Source organism: Otolemur garnettii, unplaced genomic scaffold (genome assembly GCF_000181295.1).
Source record: "Otolemur garnettii isolate 467f Iridium unplaced genomic scaffold, OtoGar3 scaffold00005, whole genome shotgun sequence".
Classification (NCBI taxonomy): domain Eukaryota; kingdom Metazoa; phylum Chordata; class Mammalia; order Primates; family Galagidae; genus Otolemur; species Otolemur garnettii.
The window spans coordinates 42,599,049-42,618,500 of record NW_003852400.1 but is presented as its reverse complement, the minus strand read 5'-3'; the positions used below and the strand labels follow the sequence as shown (position 1 = coordinate 42,618,500).

Genomic DNA, 19,452 nt, shown 5'->3' with positions numbered 1-19,452 from the left:
GAGCTTTTACATTTCCCTCATTTCAAACACTTCTCATCCTCATACCGTCCAATTTCCTCACATGTGTTTTTGCTTTAATGCCTTTCATATCTTACTATCATTTATACTACAACATTACTCATTTCTTTTAATTCTCAGCATTCACTGTGATATTTTACATGTTTGTGTCTTCGATATTTTTCCCATTTTCAACACCAATCCTCTCTTTGAATGAGTCCTGCTCCTTTAAAAGCTCAAGTCAAGTAATGGCTAATAAAGTGATACCAAAAAAAAAAAAAATTAGAAGTGTAAGACTTGAAATGATATTATAACACAGGAAACTCAAAAGAATCAATAGAAAAAAATTAATACAAGCAATAAGAGAATTCAGTAAGGTAGCACAGTCAAAATAATACCTACAAATGTCCATTAATGGGAATGGAATGTTCAAATGAATTATAGTACTTTTGAAAGCACGTGTAGTGAGAATGAGATGGAGTCAGTCAGGCTGTGGCATTCATGCCACAGCTGGTCTGATCATTTTAGGTCGTCAGTGACCTTGACCTCTGTCTCCCATTCTTACTGTTTTGTAAATTTAGCTCCCACCCTAAGATGCCTGTCTTGAGTAGTTTAGGTGGATTGATTTAGGAGATTAACTTTTGAACTGGAACGTTGTCATAGGTCACTGAGTTATGTTGATTATTATTTAAAATAAGGGTTGATGTGATCTTTGTAAAGACCTTACCCTTGTATTGTCTTAGTCATCTTGAAAGCACATATAGTGAGAATAAGAAGGAGTCGGTCAGACTAAGGCAGGCATGACTCATCTGGTCTGGTCTGTTTACACCCTGCCTGACCTTCACCACCGTCTCCCATTCTTACTGTTTTGTAAATTTAGCTCCTATCCTACTTTAAGTAGTTTAGATGAATTGATTTATGAAATTAATTTTTACAGGCTTTTTTTTTTTGAGACAGAGTCTCATTATGTCACCCTCAGTAGAGTACTGTGACATCACAGCTCACAGCAACCTCCAACTCTTGGGCTTAAATGATTCTCTTGCCTCAGTCTCCCAAGTAGCTAGGACAGACTACAGGCAGCCACCATAACACCTAGCTATTTTTTTTTTCTTTTTGATTGCAGTTGTCATTGTTGTTTAGTAGGCCCAGGCCAGGCTCGAACCTGCCAGCCTCCAAGTATGTGGCTGGCACCCTACTCACTGAGCTACGGGCACCAAACCTGTTTTGTTTTTTTTGAGACAGAGTCTCACTTTGTCACCCTCAGTAGAGTGCCCTGGCATCATTACAGGCATGAGCCACGGTGCCTGGCCTTTTGTTTTGTTTATGTTTTTTGAGACGGAGTCTCACTTTGTTGTACTTGGTAGCGTGCCCTGGTGTCATAGCTCACAGTAACTACTCTTGGGATCCAGTGATCTTCTTGCCTCATCCTCCCAAGTAGCCAGGACTCCAGGCGCCCACCACAACACCCGGCTATTTTTTTTAGAGACAAGGTCTTGCTCTTGTAGAGGCTGGTCTTGAACTCCAAAGCTCAGGCAATCCCCTTGTCTTGGCTTCCCAGAGTGCTAGGATTACAAGTGTGAGCCACTGTGCCTGGTGGAGATTAATTTTTGAATTGAAATGTCTTGGGTCATGAGTTGTGCTGATTATTGTTTACATGTGTCATGGGTTCTGCTGATTATTGTTTAAGATAACGGTTAACGTGATTTTCACTTAGAACTCAAATATATAAACCTGTAGTGTTGGAAATGGAAGAACAGAACAGTTTTGGGAGAGGCTACTCTCACTCCAGAATCCAGAATCTGGATTCTCAGAATCCCAGCCTTCTGACAAATAAGGCTTGGTGGACTTATCCTGGTCTCTGCATATTGGCTGACAGTGACAGGTGGTTGGACCCTCTTCATCTGGTAACAATCTTGTCCTATCAGGCCTTTCCCCCACATTCTTCTTTCTTTGTTTCAATAAACGACAGTATTTAAACCTAAAGTCAAAGAGAAGTCTGTGAGATTTACTCATTTCTTTGGGTTATTGCCCATGTATCGAGGAGGCATATATGTTAATAAACTTTTAATTTTTTTATGTTAATCTCTTTCATTTCAGGGGTCTGTCCCAACCAAGAATGCTGGGAGTAGACAGGAAATTATTTTATCCTCCCATACCCTATATATTGACATGGAAATATCTATAACATTATGTTGCTAAATTTTAAGAGCAAATTGTATAACAATGTGTATAATATGGCACTTTTTGTGTAAAGGAGGGGGAGGGATAAATATATTTGTATAAAGAAATTCTTGAATGCAACAAGAAACCATAGCCTGGGCATGGTGGTTCATGCCTATAATCCTTGAACTCTGGGCGGCTCTGGGTGGATTGCCTGAGCTCAGGAGTTTGGGACCAGCCTGAGCAAGAGTAAGACGCTGTCTCTGAAAATAGCCAGGCATTTTGGCAGACGCCTGTAGTCCCCAGCTATTCGGGAGGTTCCGACGACGAGAGAATTGCTTGAGCCCAGGTTGTTGTGAGCTATGACACCATGGTACTCTCCCAAGGGAGACAAAGTGAGACTATCTTAAAAAAAATATACTCTTTCCATTATGTACATACTCATTTCTCTTCCAAGTCACTTCCTTGGTTTAGAGCAGTGGTTCTCAACCTTCCTAATGCTGTGATATATTTTCATTGTTACAAAGGGGGTGGACCCACAGGTTGAGAACCGCTGGTTTAGAGACACATTACTCAAACTGATGGGCATCTTAGAAGAGGTGTCCTTATAGCGGGGAAATCAATCTTTAGTCAATTTTCAGTTAGGTGTTGTTTATGTTTTAGGTTTGATTATTGATTTGCTTCTCTCAATTCTAGATTCTCTTGTAGTTTCTGGCCTCCATCCAGGCCAATGTGGATGAATGGAGTTTTTTGTTTTTGTTTTTGTTTCTTTGAGACAGAGTTTCACTATGTTGCCCTTAGTAGCGGGCCAGCCGTGGCATCACAGCTCACAGCAAACTCCAACTCTTGGGCTTAAGCCATTCTCTTGCCTCAGCCTCCCAAGTAGCCGGGACTACAGGCACCCATCACAACGCCTGGCTGTTTTTTTGTTGCAGTTGTCATTGTTATTTAGTTGGCCTGGGCTGGGTTTGAACCTGTCAGCCTTGGTGTATTGGCTGGTGTGGTAACCACTGTGCTATGGGTGCCCATTCCAGCACCCAGAATGAAGTTCTGATGTGTTAATGACATAAAATCTTCATTAGAATTTATCCAAAAGACCACTGACAATGGCTGCTCCGGAGAGAGCCACCAGCATTAGCAATGAGAGAAAGTAAGAGGAGTAGATTCTTTTCTTGGAGCAACTGGGTGCTTATTTGGTTGTTTTCTTTATTTTTCCTCTTCTCTTCTGGACCTCCCATTCTCTTTCTTTTTTTTTTTAATTTTTAAAAGTATTTTTTATTTATCTGCCTGATAAGTGGTCAATAGGCATTTCCAAATTTTCTAGGTTTATTCAACAATTGAGAACCTTTGTTCATTTCAATAATTTTTCTTGATCTTCATTCAATATTTTTCTTTTTCAAATTTTATTTCAGAATATTACAGTATAATCAGAAAAATGGTATAAGGACCAAGTCCAGGATGTTGTAACATTAAAAAAATATTTTTTAAAAATTTCCAAAATATTTACAAAATATTCTCCATGGGTTGCCACCTCCATATGGACCTCCCATTTTCTAACTTACAAATGACTTTATTTCTTTTCCAAACTAAAGGATGAGAACAGAAGATTCTTCTTTCATATCCAGAAACCAAAACTCATGGTATTTATCCCCAAACATCTATTTTTCTCTCAAATTTGGCTAATGCTATATCCACATTTATAAAATGCTATGTTTCCTATGGCCACTATCGATTTGATCACTTCAACGCGAACTATTAGAGGACCTCTTGTATTCCTGCCATAACATCAGCCACCAAAAATACAAGTTATAAATCAAGGATCTTGCCAGTCTGTAAAAGCCATCACTTTGAACTCCTGGAATTTTCACACTTGAAATTCAAACAAATGAAGACTGACTTAGAGACTGTTGTAAACTAACAGCAAATCTGAAGCCCCTCCAGCTGACTGAATGGGCCCTTCTCTTGCCAAGGGGACCCTAGAAATACCTGAAAGCTGAGATGCTGGCCATGAAAAGGGAGGTCAGTCATGGCCCCTTCTCTTCTTGGACATATGCTTTGGTTTTTTATTTTTTGGTTTTTTTTTAGAGATAGAGTCTCACTTTGTTGCCCTCAGTAGAGTGCTATCACGTCACAGCTCACAGCAACCTCCAGCTCTTGGGCTTAAGCAATTCTCTTCCCTCAGCCTCCCAAGTAGCTGGGACTATAGGCGCCTGCCACAGTGCCCAGCTATTTTTATTTTTTTGTTGTTGCAGTTTGGCTGGGGCCAGGTTCAAACTTGCCACCCTCAGTATATGGGGCCTGCACCCTACCCACTGAGCCACAGGTGCCACCCAGATATATGCTTTGTAACTCCTTATCAGTCCTAATGCTCCACAACATAAGCTTAAAACTACACTGCAGGTCATCAATTTACTTTAGCGATCACTTGACCCACCTATAACCTATAATCCCCAGTGTGGAGATGTCCCAGTTTTTCAGGACAAACCAACGTATGCCTTCCATGTATTGATTTATGACTTTAGACGTAATTTCTGTCTCCCTAAAATGTACCAAACCAAACTGTAACCCAACCACAGGGAGTCCATTTGCTCAAGGTTTCTTTGGTATCTATCTCTGGGTCATGGTCACATGTATTTGGCTCAGAATAAACTTCTTTAAATTGTTTTACTGAGTTTGGGTTCTTTTCTGTTGACACTGGCAACAAATCCTCGCAACACGGTGGGACAGATGTCACAAAACAGGTATGAACAGAATGTGGTGAGAACGTCAGGGAAGGAGTAAATTATTCCATGGGGTTTCCAATAGAAGCTTCTCAGATGAAAAGGAACAGGGTCTTGAAGGATGACCAACAGTTTTGCCAAGCAGAGGAAGAGAGAGAAGGAGTTACTACTGGCAGAGGAAAGAACATGTGTCTAAGTTCCAAGTCTTGACAGGCATGTAACCTAGTGAGGAAAAAGTAGGAAGGCTAGTAGAGCTAAACTGGAAATGCCAGGCCATTTGCAATAATCCACTAGAGTAAGAAATGCAGGTGTGGCAGAATGGATGGAGAGAAGGGCTAAATTTCGGATATAGCTGGGATGGTGAGTGGATACATTTAGATGAAGGGTGGTCAGGAAATAAGGGTGACTAGAGCTTCAACCTTTGGAGAGTTGTTGTGTGCTAACACCATGAGCAGAGGAAGGTAACCCAGGAGGCAGCAGGGCTGGGCTCAGTCAGCAGAGTTGGGACACTGCAAATCCATTGAATGACCTCTTTGGCTAAATCTAAATGAATGCTTGGTGCCTTTTTCTTTTGTGACCACCTTCTACTCTTCCTTGAATTTCTCTTTTCTCTTAATTTCCACGACACTATTTTTTAAAATTTCCTCTGCTCTTTCTGTCCCTTCTTTTCCAGTATGCAGAGGAAGAGGAACAATGAAACGAGGTGAAGTGTTCTTGGCCCATTGTTCATATCTCTCATTGTCTGGTAACTTCCCACCTCACAGCTCTTCAGTTACTAGCTATGGGCTGCTGACTTCTTTTTCTTTTTTCTCTTTCTTTTTTCTGAGATAGTCTCACTCTGTTGCCCCAGGCTATAGTCTGTGGGATGAGCCTAGCTCACAGCAACCTCAGACTCCTGGGTTTATGTGATTCTTCTGCCTCAGCCTCCCAAGTAGCTGAGACTACAGGTACCTGCCACATGCTCAGATAATTTTTTTCTATTTTTTGTAGAGACAGGGCCTCTTTCTTGCTTAGGTTAGACTTTGGAACTCCTGAGCTCAAGTGATCCTCTCACCTCAGACTTCCAGAGTGCTAGGATTACAGGTGTGAGTCACTGTACCTGGCTTGAGACGCTGACTTGTAACTCCAAGGCACAACCGACATCTTCCTTGTGGGTTCCACACCTTTCTGTGCAACTGACTACTAACATTCCTCCCTGGGTGTCCTGTGGGCACTTCAAAAATCAATATCCACCTGTACTCATCTTCCCTAGCCAGGACCTGCTTCTCCCTGTGTGTGTCTCATCTCAGCAAATGACCTCTTTATCCACCTGGTTGCCCAGACTGCTCTAGATCCCAAGTCCTATGAGTGCAGGGACTATTTCAGTCTTGACTGACATTGGTTTAGTGAGTGGCCCACACATTGCAGACACTCAAATATTAGTACAGTAACTGAAGGAGGCAGAATGGGCTCTTAGTTTTCTGGCTTTTGTCAACTCTCAAGGAATACAAGTCATCTCTACCCTTCTCCCATCCCACTGTAGCCTGAATGAATCAAATTAGGCAGTGTTTGCTTCAGAGAGCCTTCCCTGACCCCACCTCCCACCTGGTCAGCTAAGTCTTATAGTTTCCTGTATACGTCTTCACCATATCACATAGCAAATGGTTTCCACTGCAGTTTCACCCACCAGCTCTCTGTGGGATGAAGCAAATGTCTACTTGTTTGGCAGAAGGAGGGAAGGACAAACCAACAGACATTCTGAGAGAAGTATCTAGATACTCTGAGAGTTGTGGCAGAGAGGAATATTAATTACTCGTGGTAATGCCCCAGAGGTGATTGCTCTAGCCCTGGGAGATGGGTATGGGGCAAACTCTTATGGTTATAGGGGCAGGGAAGGAAGCTAGGCTCAAATGTAAGACCCCCAAAAGTAGAGGGGACTGTAGTGAGCGGAAAGGGACAAATTAATAATTATTACGCAGAAATGATGTGGCCACTTTGAAAGGAAGAAAACATTTGCAGTTACAGAGCAAATGGGGAAATGTATCTCCCTGAGCCATCAGCCAACAGCTGGGTTAACTTAGTCAAACACATTGGAGGGAAGAGGAACATTCATAAAGGGAGCAGTCAGGTAACAAATATTGAATCACACTCTTGTTTGATTTTGTAACAGAAGTGAACTGCTTATTGAAGAGATCAAGAAATAAAAAATTAGGGATTTCTTGAATAGTGCTGGACAGTTGTTTAGGCACTTGTACATTTCGAGCTGTAAGCACCACTGCAGAAGAATCTACCATCATAGAATCTAAATATGCAGATTTATTCAAGTCAACAGTTCAAGTGTTCATCTCAAGAATGAGTCACACATTTTGGGAAATTGATTTTAATTCTATTAAAATTAATGTTCCACTTTGAGCACTGTAAAATACCACACAAACTTACTACCTCATTAAATCCTGAGAGATCCTAGGAAGTAGATTACTTTTTTATTTTGAGACAGAGTCTCACTTTGTCACCCTTGGCAGAGCGCCATGGCGTCATACCTCACAGCAACCTCAAACTCTTGGGGGCAAGCGATTCTTCCCTCAGCCTCCAGAGTAGTTGGGACTACAGACACTTACAAAAATGCCCGGCTATTTTTAGAGATAGGGTCTCTTGCTCAGGCTGGTCTTGAACTCTTGAGCTCAGGCAATCCACCTGCCTCGGCCTCCCAGAGTGCTGGGATTACAGGCATGAGCCACCGTGCCCTGATGAAGTTATTTTTTAAAAATAATGACTCAGCAATAGTGAAATTTCTAGCAGTCTCTGAAAATGTGGAGAGGTGTTCTGGGTGGTTGAGTTAGTTTTAAGGTTTTGATTTAAAGAGAAGTGTTATTTAGCTGCCCCTAGAAATGCATACTAAGTTACAGCTGGCAGCACAGGGATCCAGGTAAATAGACCCAGGCACAGTAAGAGCCACTGAGAAGAGCTGACAGCATCTACGGGGAAAATAAGTGGGCATTCTCTCCTTCATCGATTGAGGGGATATTTACTGGTTGCCTACCATGTCTGTTCATTGCTGTATTCCCAGTGCTCAGAACAAACTTGATGCCCTGAAAAGGTTTATGTTCTAATAAGGGGAAAGGTGTTTATCTTAGGTAGGAAATGCTATGAAGAAAAGTGAGACTGGGTGATGGATGGAGGATGGAAGGGAGGGAGGGAGGAAGACTGTATTGTTGGGATAATTAATACCAGCTGCCTCAACAACCAAAACCTGAATATTAGTGGCTTAGCCCAACAAAGGATTTCTCTCCCACAAAGTTTGACTCAAGAGGGGGTTGATGACTCAGGGACCCAGGTTCCCGCTACATACTTCCAGGTTCTCCCAGGAAGAAGCAGGAAGAGAAAGGAGAGACGGAGAAAGCACGCTGATTCTGACTGAACGGCAGGGTGGATCTCCAGGGGAAGAAGGTTCCAGGGAGAGAGATCAGCAATCACAGAAACATGCTTGGTATGTTCTAGACATAGGAAAGAAACCACTGTGGCTTTTCTTTTCTTTTTTTTTTTTAATTTTTATTTATTTATTTATTTATTTTTTGAGACAGAGTCTTAAGCCGTCACCCTGGTTAGGGTGCTGTGGCATCACAGCTCACAGCAACCTCTAACTCTTGGGCTTAAGAGATTCTCTTGACTCAGCCTCCCAAGTAGCTGGGACTATAGGTGCCTACCACAACACCTGGCTATTTTTTGGTTGCAATTGTCACTGTTGCTTAGCAGACCCAGGCTGGCTTTGAACCTGACACCCTGGGTGTATGTGGCCAGCACCCTTGCCGGCTGAACTACGAGGTGCCACCCTTTATTTTTTGTTTTTTGAGACAGAGTCCCACTATGTCGCCCTCAGTAGAGTGCTGTGGCATCACAGCTCACAGCAACCTCGAACTCCTGGGTTTAAGCGATTCTCTTGCCTCAGCCTCCTAGTTGCTGGGACTACAGTCGGCTGCCACAATGCCCAGTTATTTTCTGTTGTGGTTGTCATTGTTGTTTGGCTGGCCCAGGTCGGGTTCGAACCCGCAGCCTGGGTGTACATGGCTTGCTCCATAACTACTGTGCTACAGGCACTGAATCACTGTGGCTTTTCTGAGTGAAAGAGAGGAGTTGGAGAGACAGTTAAGGGCCAGGCCACCTAAGCTGTGTCTCAGGTCAAGGGAGGAAGTGAGAATATACAGTTGTTTGCGGCCATTTAGCCTTCCTAAAGACTTTTCTCTACTGAAGTGTTGTGAAAAAGAAATTGATGGTTACAAGTGCGTGTAAACTAAATTATAAATACCATGCTCCATTGTCTAGAGAAATCTTTTAAAAATGTATTATTATATCTATTTCCCTGAGTGAACAGTTATAAGTTTTGAATATTTGAACACATTTTCTACATATCCAAGATCCTTCGGAGGGTTATAGGGCCAACTATCATGATATCCTGTCCCCATCCTTCCAGAAGCCCGGTGCCTGGCAAACACAAAGGCCTCCCACTGACCCCTACAAACTGAGCACACCCAGATGCATACACCTGTGCTCCTACACCCCAAAGTTCCTCAACTGCTACTTCTACAGAGTGACGCAAGCAGTCTGTAAAAACCATCACCTTAAACTCCTGGAATTTTCATGCCTGAAATAAGCCTAAAGTTATTGTAATTAACTCTTTAATTGATAACTACCAGATGAATAGCAGGAGTCTAACTAAATTTATTTATCTTAAATATTCTAGGTTAGCTTTCGAGTTAATAAAATAACTTGTGTTCTAAATATTTACTTAATGTTCACTTCACGTTTCTGACACATAAAACGTTGGCATTGAAGTACAATGCCCCTCCTTCCCATGAGAGTAGTTATAAGCCAAAATTTTTAGCTAAAAACCTAATTTATAATTTGCTTACTGAATTGAATTAAGGTTTTGTATTAGGATAAACAGTGTGGGAGTAATTCTGGTATCCTGGGTTGGTGATTTTGTGCAGAATGCTTAGAAAACCTCAGCCCTTACAGTAATCACATACTCTTCTGGCCTGTTTCCCAGATTTGCTTGAAAAGGGTCAGAGGACAAGCTGAAATTAATGACATATGAATGCTAAACCTCAATTAGAAGTGTCTTCAAAGGAATAATTAGGCTAGTCTTAATAAGAGGGGATTATGAAAAGAAAAAGCTTTGGGAAAATTATAGACTGAAGTAAAAGAAGAAATGAAACAAGACAACTATAGGATATTGGAGTTAATACTTCAAGAAGTGATTTTTAACTACTTATCTTAAAAATAATATAAACTTAGTGACTGTAGAGCAGGTCATTGACCAGAGTAGGGGTAGGAAAGTGAACATTGGGACCCTTCCCGGTGTATACACCCTATAATACAGATTTTAGAGCCCTTGTTCTCTTTATGAAAGAGGCCAGGGATGTTGCTTTCCCAAAGAACAGTAACAGCAGAAATAGCAGCAGCAAACATTTAAACTGTGTTCACATCCAGTGTTTCCCACATATTAGGATTTCATTCTCCTCATCTGTAAAATAGGGATTCCCCACATTAGGGAATCCCCACAACCACCCCAGGAGGTACGTACCATGTAAGTGACTTGCTTGAGATCACACGGCTAGTGTCAGAACACAGATGGCCGCCAGAAGCCTGGCTCCAAAGTCCGAGCTGTCAACGTCTGTGATACATATATCTCAGCGAGGAGAGGAGTCCCGTGCAAAATGTTAGCTCTCTGTGCACACTGATTTTATTGGAAATTCTCTAGCTCTTCTGCCCAAAAGCCCCAGTGAGTAGCAGAGGGAAAGGAGATGCTCCATCAATGAGCAGCTCTCCGGCACAGGCATCCTATGTTCAGCGCGTTAAGCCATTCTAGGAACACTCCCTGAGTATTCAGACTAATAAACGTTCATTCGTTATTAGGCATGCAAACACTAACTTTCCAGGAAGCTTTTTTTTACTTAAAAGCTTAAAAATTTCTCAGCTAATTCACTTATGAATAGAAACCTCCTTCATTACTCTCACGTTTTCACCCAGGCGCCCCACTTCTCAGCACTAGCCACAAGGGGGCAATGGCGGCCGCGGAGCCGGGCCAAACGGCAGGGTCGGCGGCTCGGCCATCGCTTGCTCTCGCCTGGCACGCGGCTCTCGGTCGTGGATTAGAGCAGCTGGGGACGTGGGAGGCCGCGGGCCCCGCCCCCGACCGGCGGCGGCGACACTGCGCGGCAGTCTGCGCTGCTAGCTAAGCGGCGAGGAGGGCGCGACTGGCGGGCAGGGCGGTGGGGTGCGAGCTGCCTTCTGGGCTTCAGTCCGCTCCAGGGCGCGGGCAGCACCGCGGGTCTTTTGGGCAGGCTCCGGCTCTGGACACTGGGAGTCGGGACCGTCCGCCGGGGCGCCGGGACCATGGCGCTGCGCGCCCGGGCGCTGTACGACTTCAGGTCAGAGAACCCAGGCGAGATCTCGCTGCGGGAACATGAGGTGCTGAGCCTGTGCAGCGAGCAGGACATCGAGGGCTGGCTCGAGGGAGTCAACAGCCGCGGCGACCGCGGCCTCTTCCCGGCCTCGTACGTGCAGGTGATCCGCGCCCCCGAACCCGGCCCGGCGGGAGACGGCGGCCCGGGCGCCCCAGCCCGCTACGCGAATGTGCCGCCCGGAGGCTTCGAACCCCTGCCCGCCGCGCCGCCCACCTCCTTCAAGCCGCCGCCCGACGCCTTCCAGCCGCTGCTGCAGCCGCAGCAGGCGCCACCGCCGAGCACCTTCCAGCCGCCGGGCGCGGGCTTTACGTACGGCGGGAGCGCCCTGCAGCCGTCGCCGCAGCAGCTGTACGGCGGCTACCAGGCCAGCCAGGGCAGCGACGATGATTGGGACGACGAGTGGGACGACAGTTCCACGGTGGCGGACGAACCGGGCGCGCTGGGTAGCGGCGCGTATCCGGACCTCGACGGCTCGTCGTCTGCTGGGGGCGGCGCTGCCGGCCGCTACCGCCTGTCCACACGCTCGGATCTGTCGCTGGGTTCCCGCAGCGGCTCCGCTCCTCCGCAGCACCACGCGTCCGGGGCCAAGAGCTCGGCCACCGTGAGCCGCAATCTCAACCGCTTCTCCACCTTCGTGAAGTCCGGTGGGGAGGCCTTTGTGCTGGGCGAGGCATCGGGCTTCGTGAAGGACGGGGACAAGTTGTGCGTGGTTTTGGGGCCCTACGGCCCCGAGTGGCAGGAGAACCCTTACCCCTTCCAGTGCACCATCGACGACCCCACCAAGCAGACCAAGTTCAAAGGCATGAAGAGCTACATCTCCTACAAGCTGGTGCCCACGCACACGCAGGTGCCGGTACACAGGCGCTACAAGCACTTCGACTGGCTGTATGCGCGCCTGGCGGAGAAGTTCCCAGTCATCTCAGTGCCCCACTTACCCGAGAAGCAGGCCACAGGCCGCTTCGAGGAAGACTTCATCTCCAAGCGCAGGAAGGGCTTGATCTGGTGGATGAACCACATGGCCAGCCATCCGGTCCTGGCGCAGTGCGATGTCTTCCAGCACTTCCTGACGTGTCCCAGCAGCACCGATGAGAAGGCCTGGAAACAAGGCAAGAGGAAGGCGGAGAGGGACGAGATGGTGGGAGCAAATTTCTTCCTGACACTGAGCACGCCCCCCGCCGCCGCCCTTGACCTGCAGGAAGTAGAGAGCAAGATCGATGGTTTCAAGTGCTTCACCAAGAAGATGGACGACAGCACGCTGCAGCTCAACCACACAGCCAACGAGTTCGCGCGCAAGCAGGTGACTGGCTTCAAGAAGGAGTATCAGAAGGTGGGCCAGTCCTTCCGCGGCCTCAGCCAGGCCTTTGAGCTGGACCAGCAGGCCTTCTCTGTGGGCCTGAATCAGGCCATCGCCTTCACCGGAGATGCCTACGACGCCATCGGCGAGCTCTTCGCTGAGCAGCCCAGGCAGGACCTGGACCCGGTCATGGACCTGTTAGCGCTGTATCAGGGGCACCTGGCCAACTTCCCAGACATCATCCATGTTCAGAAAGGTAAAACCTGGCCTTTACAGCAGGTGATACAGAATGCATTGTTCAGGCTGAAAGAAAGGACTTTGACAGGAGTACCTTTGTCAGTTTCGGACTCTTTCAAGTTGAGAAGCCAGGGGGTGTGGCTGTCTAGGCGCCTCCGTTTCCCTAGAGTGTGTGGCGGATTGTCAGGCAGGTAGCTTCCTCCTTCCAATATCTTCCAGTCAGAGAAGGTTCTGAGAGATTTTTTTTTTTTTTTTTTTTTTTGACAATGTTGGAATAGTTGAGTAATGAGCTGCTCAGATCTGTAATCTTGTGACTAGGGTAGAATTAGAAGGCAATGACCCCAAATTGTCAGGCATCCATTTGACATTGCCGTGTCACTTAGTGATGGGTTTCAGAAAGTGAGGAAATTATAGGGAAAAATGGATGTCTGCAAAGAAAGATGAGTCCCTCTCCTCTCCGCACCTCAGTTCCTGCTCCGGTAGAGGAATTAGGATCTGTTATCTGAATTGGGGCAGTTTAAGAACTTCTGCATAGGTTTCTTGTTCACAACCTTTGTAAAAGGAGGTAAAAGGCTCACTGTATTTTCAGGAAAAGCTTATTTTGTGTTTGGACTCTCTTAGCCAACTGAAATTAATAATATTAGGGAAATTATGTAGGGAAACTACATAGGAATGCACAGAATGTGATTATTGTAGGAGAGTGGTGTTTCTGGCATAGCAAAGAGTTAGGTGTCCAGTTATCAGAGTTTTATTAGTAGTTACTGTCCCCAACTTCTGTTAAAGCATTGGAATTTGCAAATTACTTTTTTTGTTGTTGTTGTTGTAAAATAGGTTATAGCGGTAATATCTGTGGTAACATTACTCACAAGTGTGCGTTCTCATGCCAGGCCTGGACTAAGTGGAGAGGTGTGTTTGAGTTAGGGAGGCAGTGTTGCCTGTGAAAGTCTAGTGTAGGGGAGAGTGAGCAGGAGTCATCTAATCTAACTTCCTGCTGGGGTCATCAAGTCTGACCTTCAAAGGATGAGGTGCTCACTCAGGTGGCTCAGGCCGTTTATGAACAACCCTCATCTTTGACATGTCCTTTCTTGTATTAGACTTAAATTTGCCTCTTTTGATTGTCTGTCTTTTCCCTGGAACTGTACAAAATCTATTCCTCATCAGCATGTCAGGCTTTCAGACATTTGGAGACAGCAGTCTGGTTTTCTTTGTCTCTGTTCTCTCCTTCCCCTTCCAGGGACTCTTCTGACCCTTACTGTGTGGAGGTTGGGTTGGAGGGGATGCGGTTAAATGCCTGGAATTTGTTGTGGCTGCTGCAGAGTACCCTGAACATCAGTATTTATTTTATAGTTAGTAAATGCTGTCTAAGATTGAATTAGCTTTTTGCTGTCGGCTTACATTGAACCTGCACCTGCATTCCCTTTTTGCATGCTTTTTTAATATGAATTATTGTGAATCTTTGATTTTTTTGGGGGGGGGGCTGGTATTTTGGGGACTGACTTTTTGAACCTTTAATGCAGGACCTTAACATTCAGATTCCATTTTGTTACTCAATTCTGGACCCTGCTGTCTTCTTCTTTTATACATTGGTGTAAGTTTGTGCAAATCGCATGTAAATAGTTGAAAGAGAATGTAACCGTGCAGGTGCGTGTCTGCTGGAGGTTGGTATCTGTTCATTCATTGGCTTTACTGTCATTCAAGACCATGCTTTCATTCAGCCTTTGTTACGTGCCCTCCTGTTGAAATATGTATTAGGAAAGGTGTGGTGCTTGTCCTAAGGTCTATTTTGAGTTTGCCTAAGTAGTCTACTCAGTCTGCTGAACCATTTAAGTTTATTTTTTTCTGATGTAAAAACTGGAGTTGTCTGTCATTGCTTGGGATTTGAAAAACCTCCTTCACTAAAACCAGTATCATTTTATTGGCTTAAACAGATTCGGGGGCACTAAACATAATCTCTAGGTACTTCGGAAAGAACACCAGTGGATATTCAATATACCGTAATTCGTTTCTACTGTAACCTTGGTGTGAGATGTAGTGAGCCTATGTCCCGAGATGACATGTCTTTAGAATATACTGCCATTTAAAGAGACAGCACATAAAACATGATGCTAAAAGCATTTGCTTGTAGTATGTATCTATTAAGGATGCTAGGTGTTTGCAGTTTTTAGGATAGACAAATAGAAGCTTTTTGAGCATACTTTTAGGACGTGAGATTATAAAGAGCAGCTTTAATGTCCTGCCCCTCTACCTTAACCATGTAGTTGCCATTGGAATTAATCTTCTTCAGTATGAGCACTTGGGGATTTTGTTTATTGGTTGTTTCTTTTTCCCCCATAAGTTCTCAAAGCCATGACTTTGAGAAGAGAACAACAACAAAAGACAAATTAAAATCTTAAGCAGTTAATTGATATAAGTATTTGGTCCAAAGATTGTATTTCAAATTAGAGAGAAATGAGGATTCAAAAAAAGTTCAGAGTTACTATTTTACCTCTTGAGTTCTCATTGTTTAAGAGAAGAAAAGCAATTTCAGTACTTTGATGTTCTTACCTGTTCTAATCATGTATTAGGATGGTGCACACTGAAATGAGATAGACCATGATTAGAAAGTGTATTTTAAAGAAGAAGGAGAGTGGGACATTTTAATTTTTCCCCTTAATTCCTGGGAGAAAGAAAGCAGCATTAGGCTCCTGAGCTTTTTTTCTTCTCCAGAAGACTGCTGGGGTCTGTCAGCTTTTGAAATGTTCTGGACCTTTGCTATTCCATGTTATTTCCCTGAGCCAGAAGTGGCCATTTCATTTAAAAATAAAACAGAATTATTCATTTCCTTGGTCACACTACCCATATTTCAGGTGCTTACTTAATAGCTAGTGGCCACCCCGTTGGGCAGCAGAAGAATGGAACTTTGCTGAAAGTTCTATTGGACAGCACTGTGTTGCACAGTTGGCCACAGTTCAGCTGTCAACTTTGTTGTAAGTTTCTTTAGCAAATTAGTTATCTTTTAATGCACTTCCCTGATAGTTTTCCTTTTATGTAGTGATCTCATGCCATCTCCTCCTTCCCAGATTTGCTTAGTAAAACCTGGGAAGGGAAGCAGGTCCTGCGAATTCCCTCTTTACAGAATTGCCCGGGCATTCGACCCAGGAGTTAGGTTTCAGTGGATGAGTATCTGCTTGTAGCCTGCCCTCATGTCCCATTCAGAAAACACTTGTTCCGGAATGGACCTCTGTGGCCATCCTGGTGAGGACCCAGCTTCAGGATGAGCGTGGAAAACTCAAATACTCTCGCATGCAGTGAGCGGGCATTTTTCTGACTGTACTCAATACTGAAACCATTGCTTAAACTAACAATAGTTTTAGTGTAAGTACTTCCTACAAAAGTGCAAAAAGCCATGTGGTTCCTTGAGCTAAAAGAATTCTAGAATTTTAATGTTTTTCATGAACTAATGGGATCTTAAATAAACAGACATCTTTAGGTTAATGGAGCTGAGTGAAGGGAGAAGGCAGTTTGCTGTAGTTTGAAGCACATTAGATGGAAATTCAGAATCTGTTTGAGTTTTATTCGTGGGTTGCTCTGACCTAGCAGGATTCCCTTCAGTTCTTTGTTCCTAGGCAGAGGCAGGGAGTGTTTATCACTGATGTGTAACCCCTGTGGTCTTGATTTTATCATCTCTTTATCCTCACTGCCTGGAGTATGCCTTTATAATGCTCATGTCGGGAGTTTGGAGAAGTACATAGCATATGTTTTATTATCAATTTCTTAGCTATTTGGTTTTCTTCCCAAACATACGATTAATCTCTAATAATAAAGCTAAAGCTGGACGGCAGCAAGTTGTGGTTTAACAGCTTTAGGCTTATCTCTTTTTAAAGGCTATTTCGAAGAGGAAAGACTGTAAAAGCTAGATGATGAGAAAGGTTGGTTTATCTTTGTTTATGAATATGGACTTGATGGCTGGAAGGAGTTACTTAAAGTGAAATTCCTTTATTCCAGAGAAAAGGAATAAAATCATGTTAAATGATGTGTTGGCAAAATCTAGCTTGAGCTTTGCGAAGCAGGGAGGCAGAACCAGATAAACAGGCAGTCTGTTTTCTGTACTCTTGAATATGCAGAACCGACATCAGTGCTTTCTAAATGTTCCAGATGGAGGCTTCTTTTCAACAAAGAATAGCCCCAGGACCTGAGGAATGGTACACCAGGAGTGGGCCTATCAGCCTTGCTGGGTAGAATTTCACCATTGTGCACCCTTTTACCACTAGTAGGGTTGGCCTAGTGTCTCTCAGACATTAATTAAAGATAGCCGGAGTCCCAGCGGGGCACACAAGATAAGGCTGAGCTGCACCTAGACTAGATCTTCCCTGTCTGCTCCCCATTCTCCGGTGGCTAAAAATAGCCTTGGGCCGGTGGTGCAAGGAAGGCTGAGAAAAGCTCTTAGAAGCTCGCCCGCCCGTTTGCAAATTCATCCTTATTCTGAAACTTCTGGGCTAGAAATTGAGGCCATTCATCGTAAATGACATCATATACTCTTAGTTTCCTCTTCACTGGAATCAAATACTGTCTGAATAATTTGGAAACATTCTTTTAGGTTTTTTTTTCTAATTTTAAAATGTTAAGGGGTGTACAAATGTTTAGGTTACATGGGTCATTTTTTGTAATACTTGAGTCATTCATCCTTTTTGTTTTATTCCTGTCTTTGTTGAACCTACTTTTCCTCTCCCCTACCCTCCACTTCCAGGTATTTTCTAGACTTCACTTCTATCCTCACCCTTCGCCCCAGTTTGCATTTTCTTAGTGAAAATAAGGTAAGAGGCTTTTGGAATAAGATGACTCAGTTCCTTGGCTAAAATGTAAATGTAATGGGCCAAGGAGAGTCTTGGCCAGGAAGCAAGGTGGGGACACTGCTCACATCACCCTGTCAGTGATTTCTCAGACTTCTTTATTGAGCCGTGAAGCCCTCCTCACAATCACTCTGGGAAGTCCAAGTCCAGTCTGCTACACTGATCACAGCAGAACAGAAGGGCAGCAGAGGCCGTACCCTCCCGCCCACATTCTCCCATAACTATTGAAGCCTGTGGCTCAATTGGGCTTTTCTCTTCATTCAGAAATGTCATCCCATCTGGTCATCCTACGATTTGCAAGCATGATGGCAGAACCCCAACAACTAAGAAATTCTGTGATTTACTTACAAGAAATTCTGTGATTCATTTACAAAGATGATACTTAAACTGTGTTCCTTCTTTGCAGGCCGAATGAGAACCTATTCTTATATTGTCTCTAAGTATTTTTAAATCCAAGTTTAAATGTCAAGTTTGGGCCAGGCACATTGGCTTGTGCTCATAATCTCAGCACTTTAGGAGGCTGAGAAAGGGAAGGAGTATTGCTTGAGCCCAGGAGTTTGAGACCAGCCTGAGAGCTATAACAAGACCCCATCTCTGTAAAAAGATTTTTTAAAAATTAGCTTGGTACTGCAGTGTGTGCCTATAGTCCTTGCTACTCAGGAGGCTGAGGCAGGAGGATCACTTGAACCCAGGAGCTTCAGGCTGCAATGAGCTGTGATCACTGAGCAGCCATTGCACTCCAGCATGGGCAACAAATGAGGCCGAAAAGAAACCAAGTTTGATTTAATGATGTCATTAACCAAATGGTTATTACAAATAAACTGCCACAGCCTTGATTAGTCCTGTTTGATGAGATTGTGTCCAGAAGGCAGACCGGTACCATCTGTCATCAGAGTAGAATCTGGGTGCTTCATCTGTGCCTGATTGAGCCTCACTGAGTTCTTTGGCTAGTGTTAGAGACAGGTCAACCAACCAGCCATGGCAGTGCTAAGTGCCGTGTTGCTGATGGCTGGAGAATGGGCCAGTCTACCTCTGGAGGGAGCTTCCCAGGGTTTGCCAAAGAGTGGAAGCTGAGTTAGCCATGCCAGTGAAGGGCCTGCGTGCCAAGCCAAGGAAGTTGCATGTGCAGAGTCTCATTGCTGTGGGAACAGGCCTGTGTGTGCACCAGTGTGGGTTCTAGGGGGCCATTCTTTTTGGCCAACCAGGAACACTTCCTTACAAGGTTGACATAAAAATTAAATTACTTAAAAATTAAATATCATGGTTGGTTTTAGCTACTCACTAAATGTTTACTTTTGAGAAGTAGAAGGTGCTTTTATTTATTTTGTTTTAGAGATTGGGTCTCACTTTGTTGCCCAGGCTAGTCTCAAACCCTGGCCTACAGTGATCCTCTTGCTTCAGAATTCCAAATTGACCATAAGGTTCTTTTAAAAGGGCAGGTGCACTCTACTTTAAAAGACAGGTATAGTGGGCGGCACCTATGGCTCAAAGGAGTAGGGTGCCGGCCCCATATGCCAGAGGTGGCGGGTTCAAACCCAGCCCTGGCCAAAAACTGCAAAAAAAAAAGACAGGTATATAATCTTATTCCTCCTGTCAACCAGTTACCACCCCAATTACCAGCAAAAGTACAAAAGCCCCAGGAGTCTTCATCCAGCAATTACATATTATTTTAATCAGGTTGTCCCGTGTTGGATACCAGAAGTAATCGTTAACAGAGGGCTGAATGTAGGTCTTCTTCAGAGTCACTGATTTGTTCACGTTAAAGAGGGTGT

The 19,452-nt window shown here is 44.4% G+C and overlaps 1 protein-coding gene across 1 annotated transcript in view; it reads left to right on the top strand.

Moving 5' to 3' along the window:
- The first annotated feature begins 11,060 nt into the window (after positions 1-11,060).
- SNX18 (sorting nexin 18) overlaps positions 11,061-19,452 on the top strand; it is a 28,963-nt gene continuing 20,571 nt past the window's right edge. Inside the window, exon 1 of the mRNA XM_003782776.2 lies at positions 11,061-12,870. Within this exon, the coding sequence (XP_003782824.1) occupies positions 11,250-12,870 (1,621 nt within the window). The 5' untranslated portion in view covers positions 11,061-11,249. The remainder of the gene's footprint in view (positions 12,871-19,452) is intronic.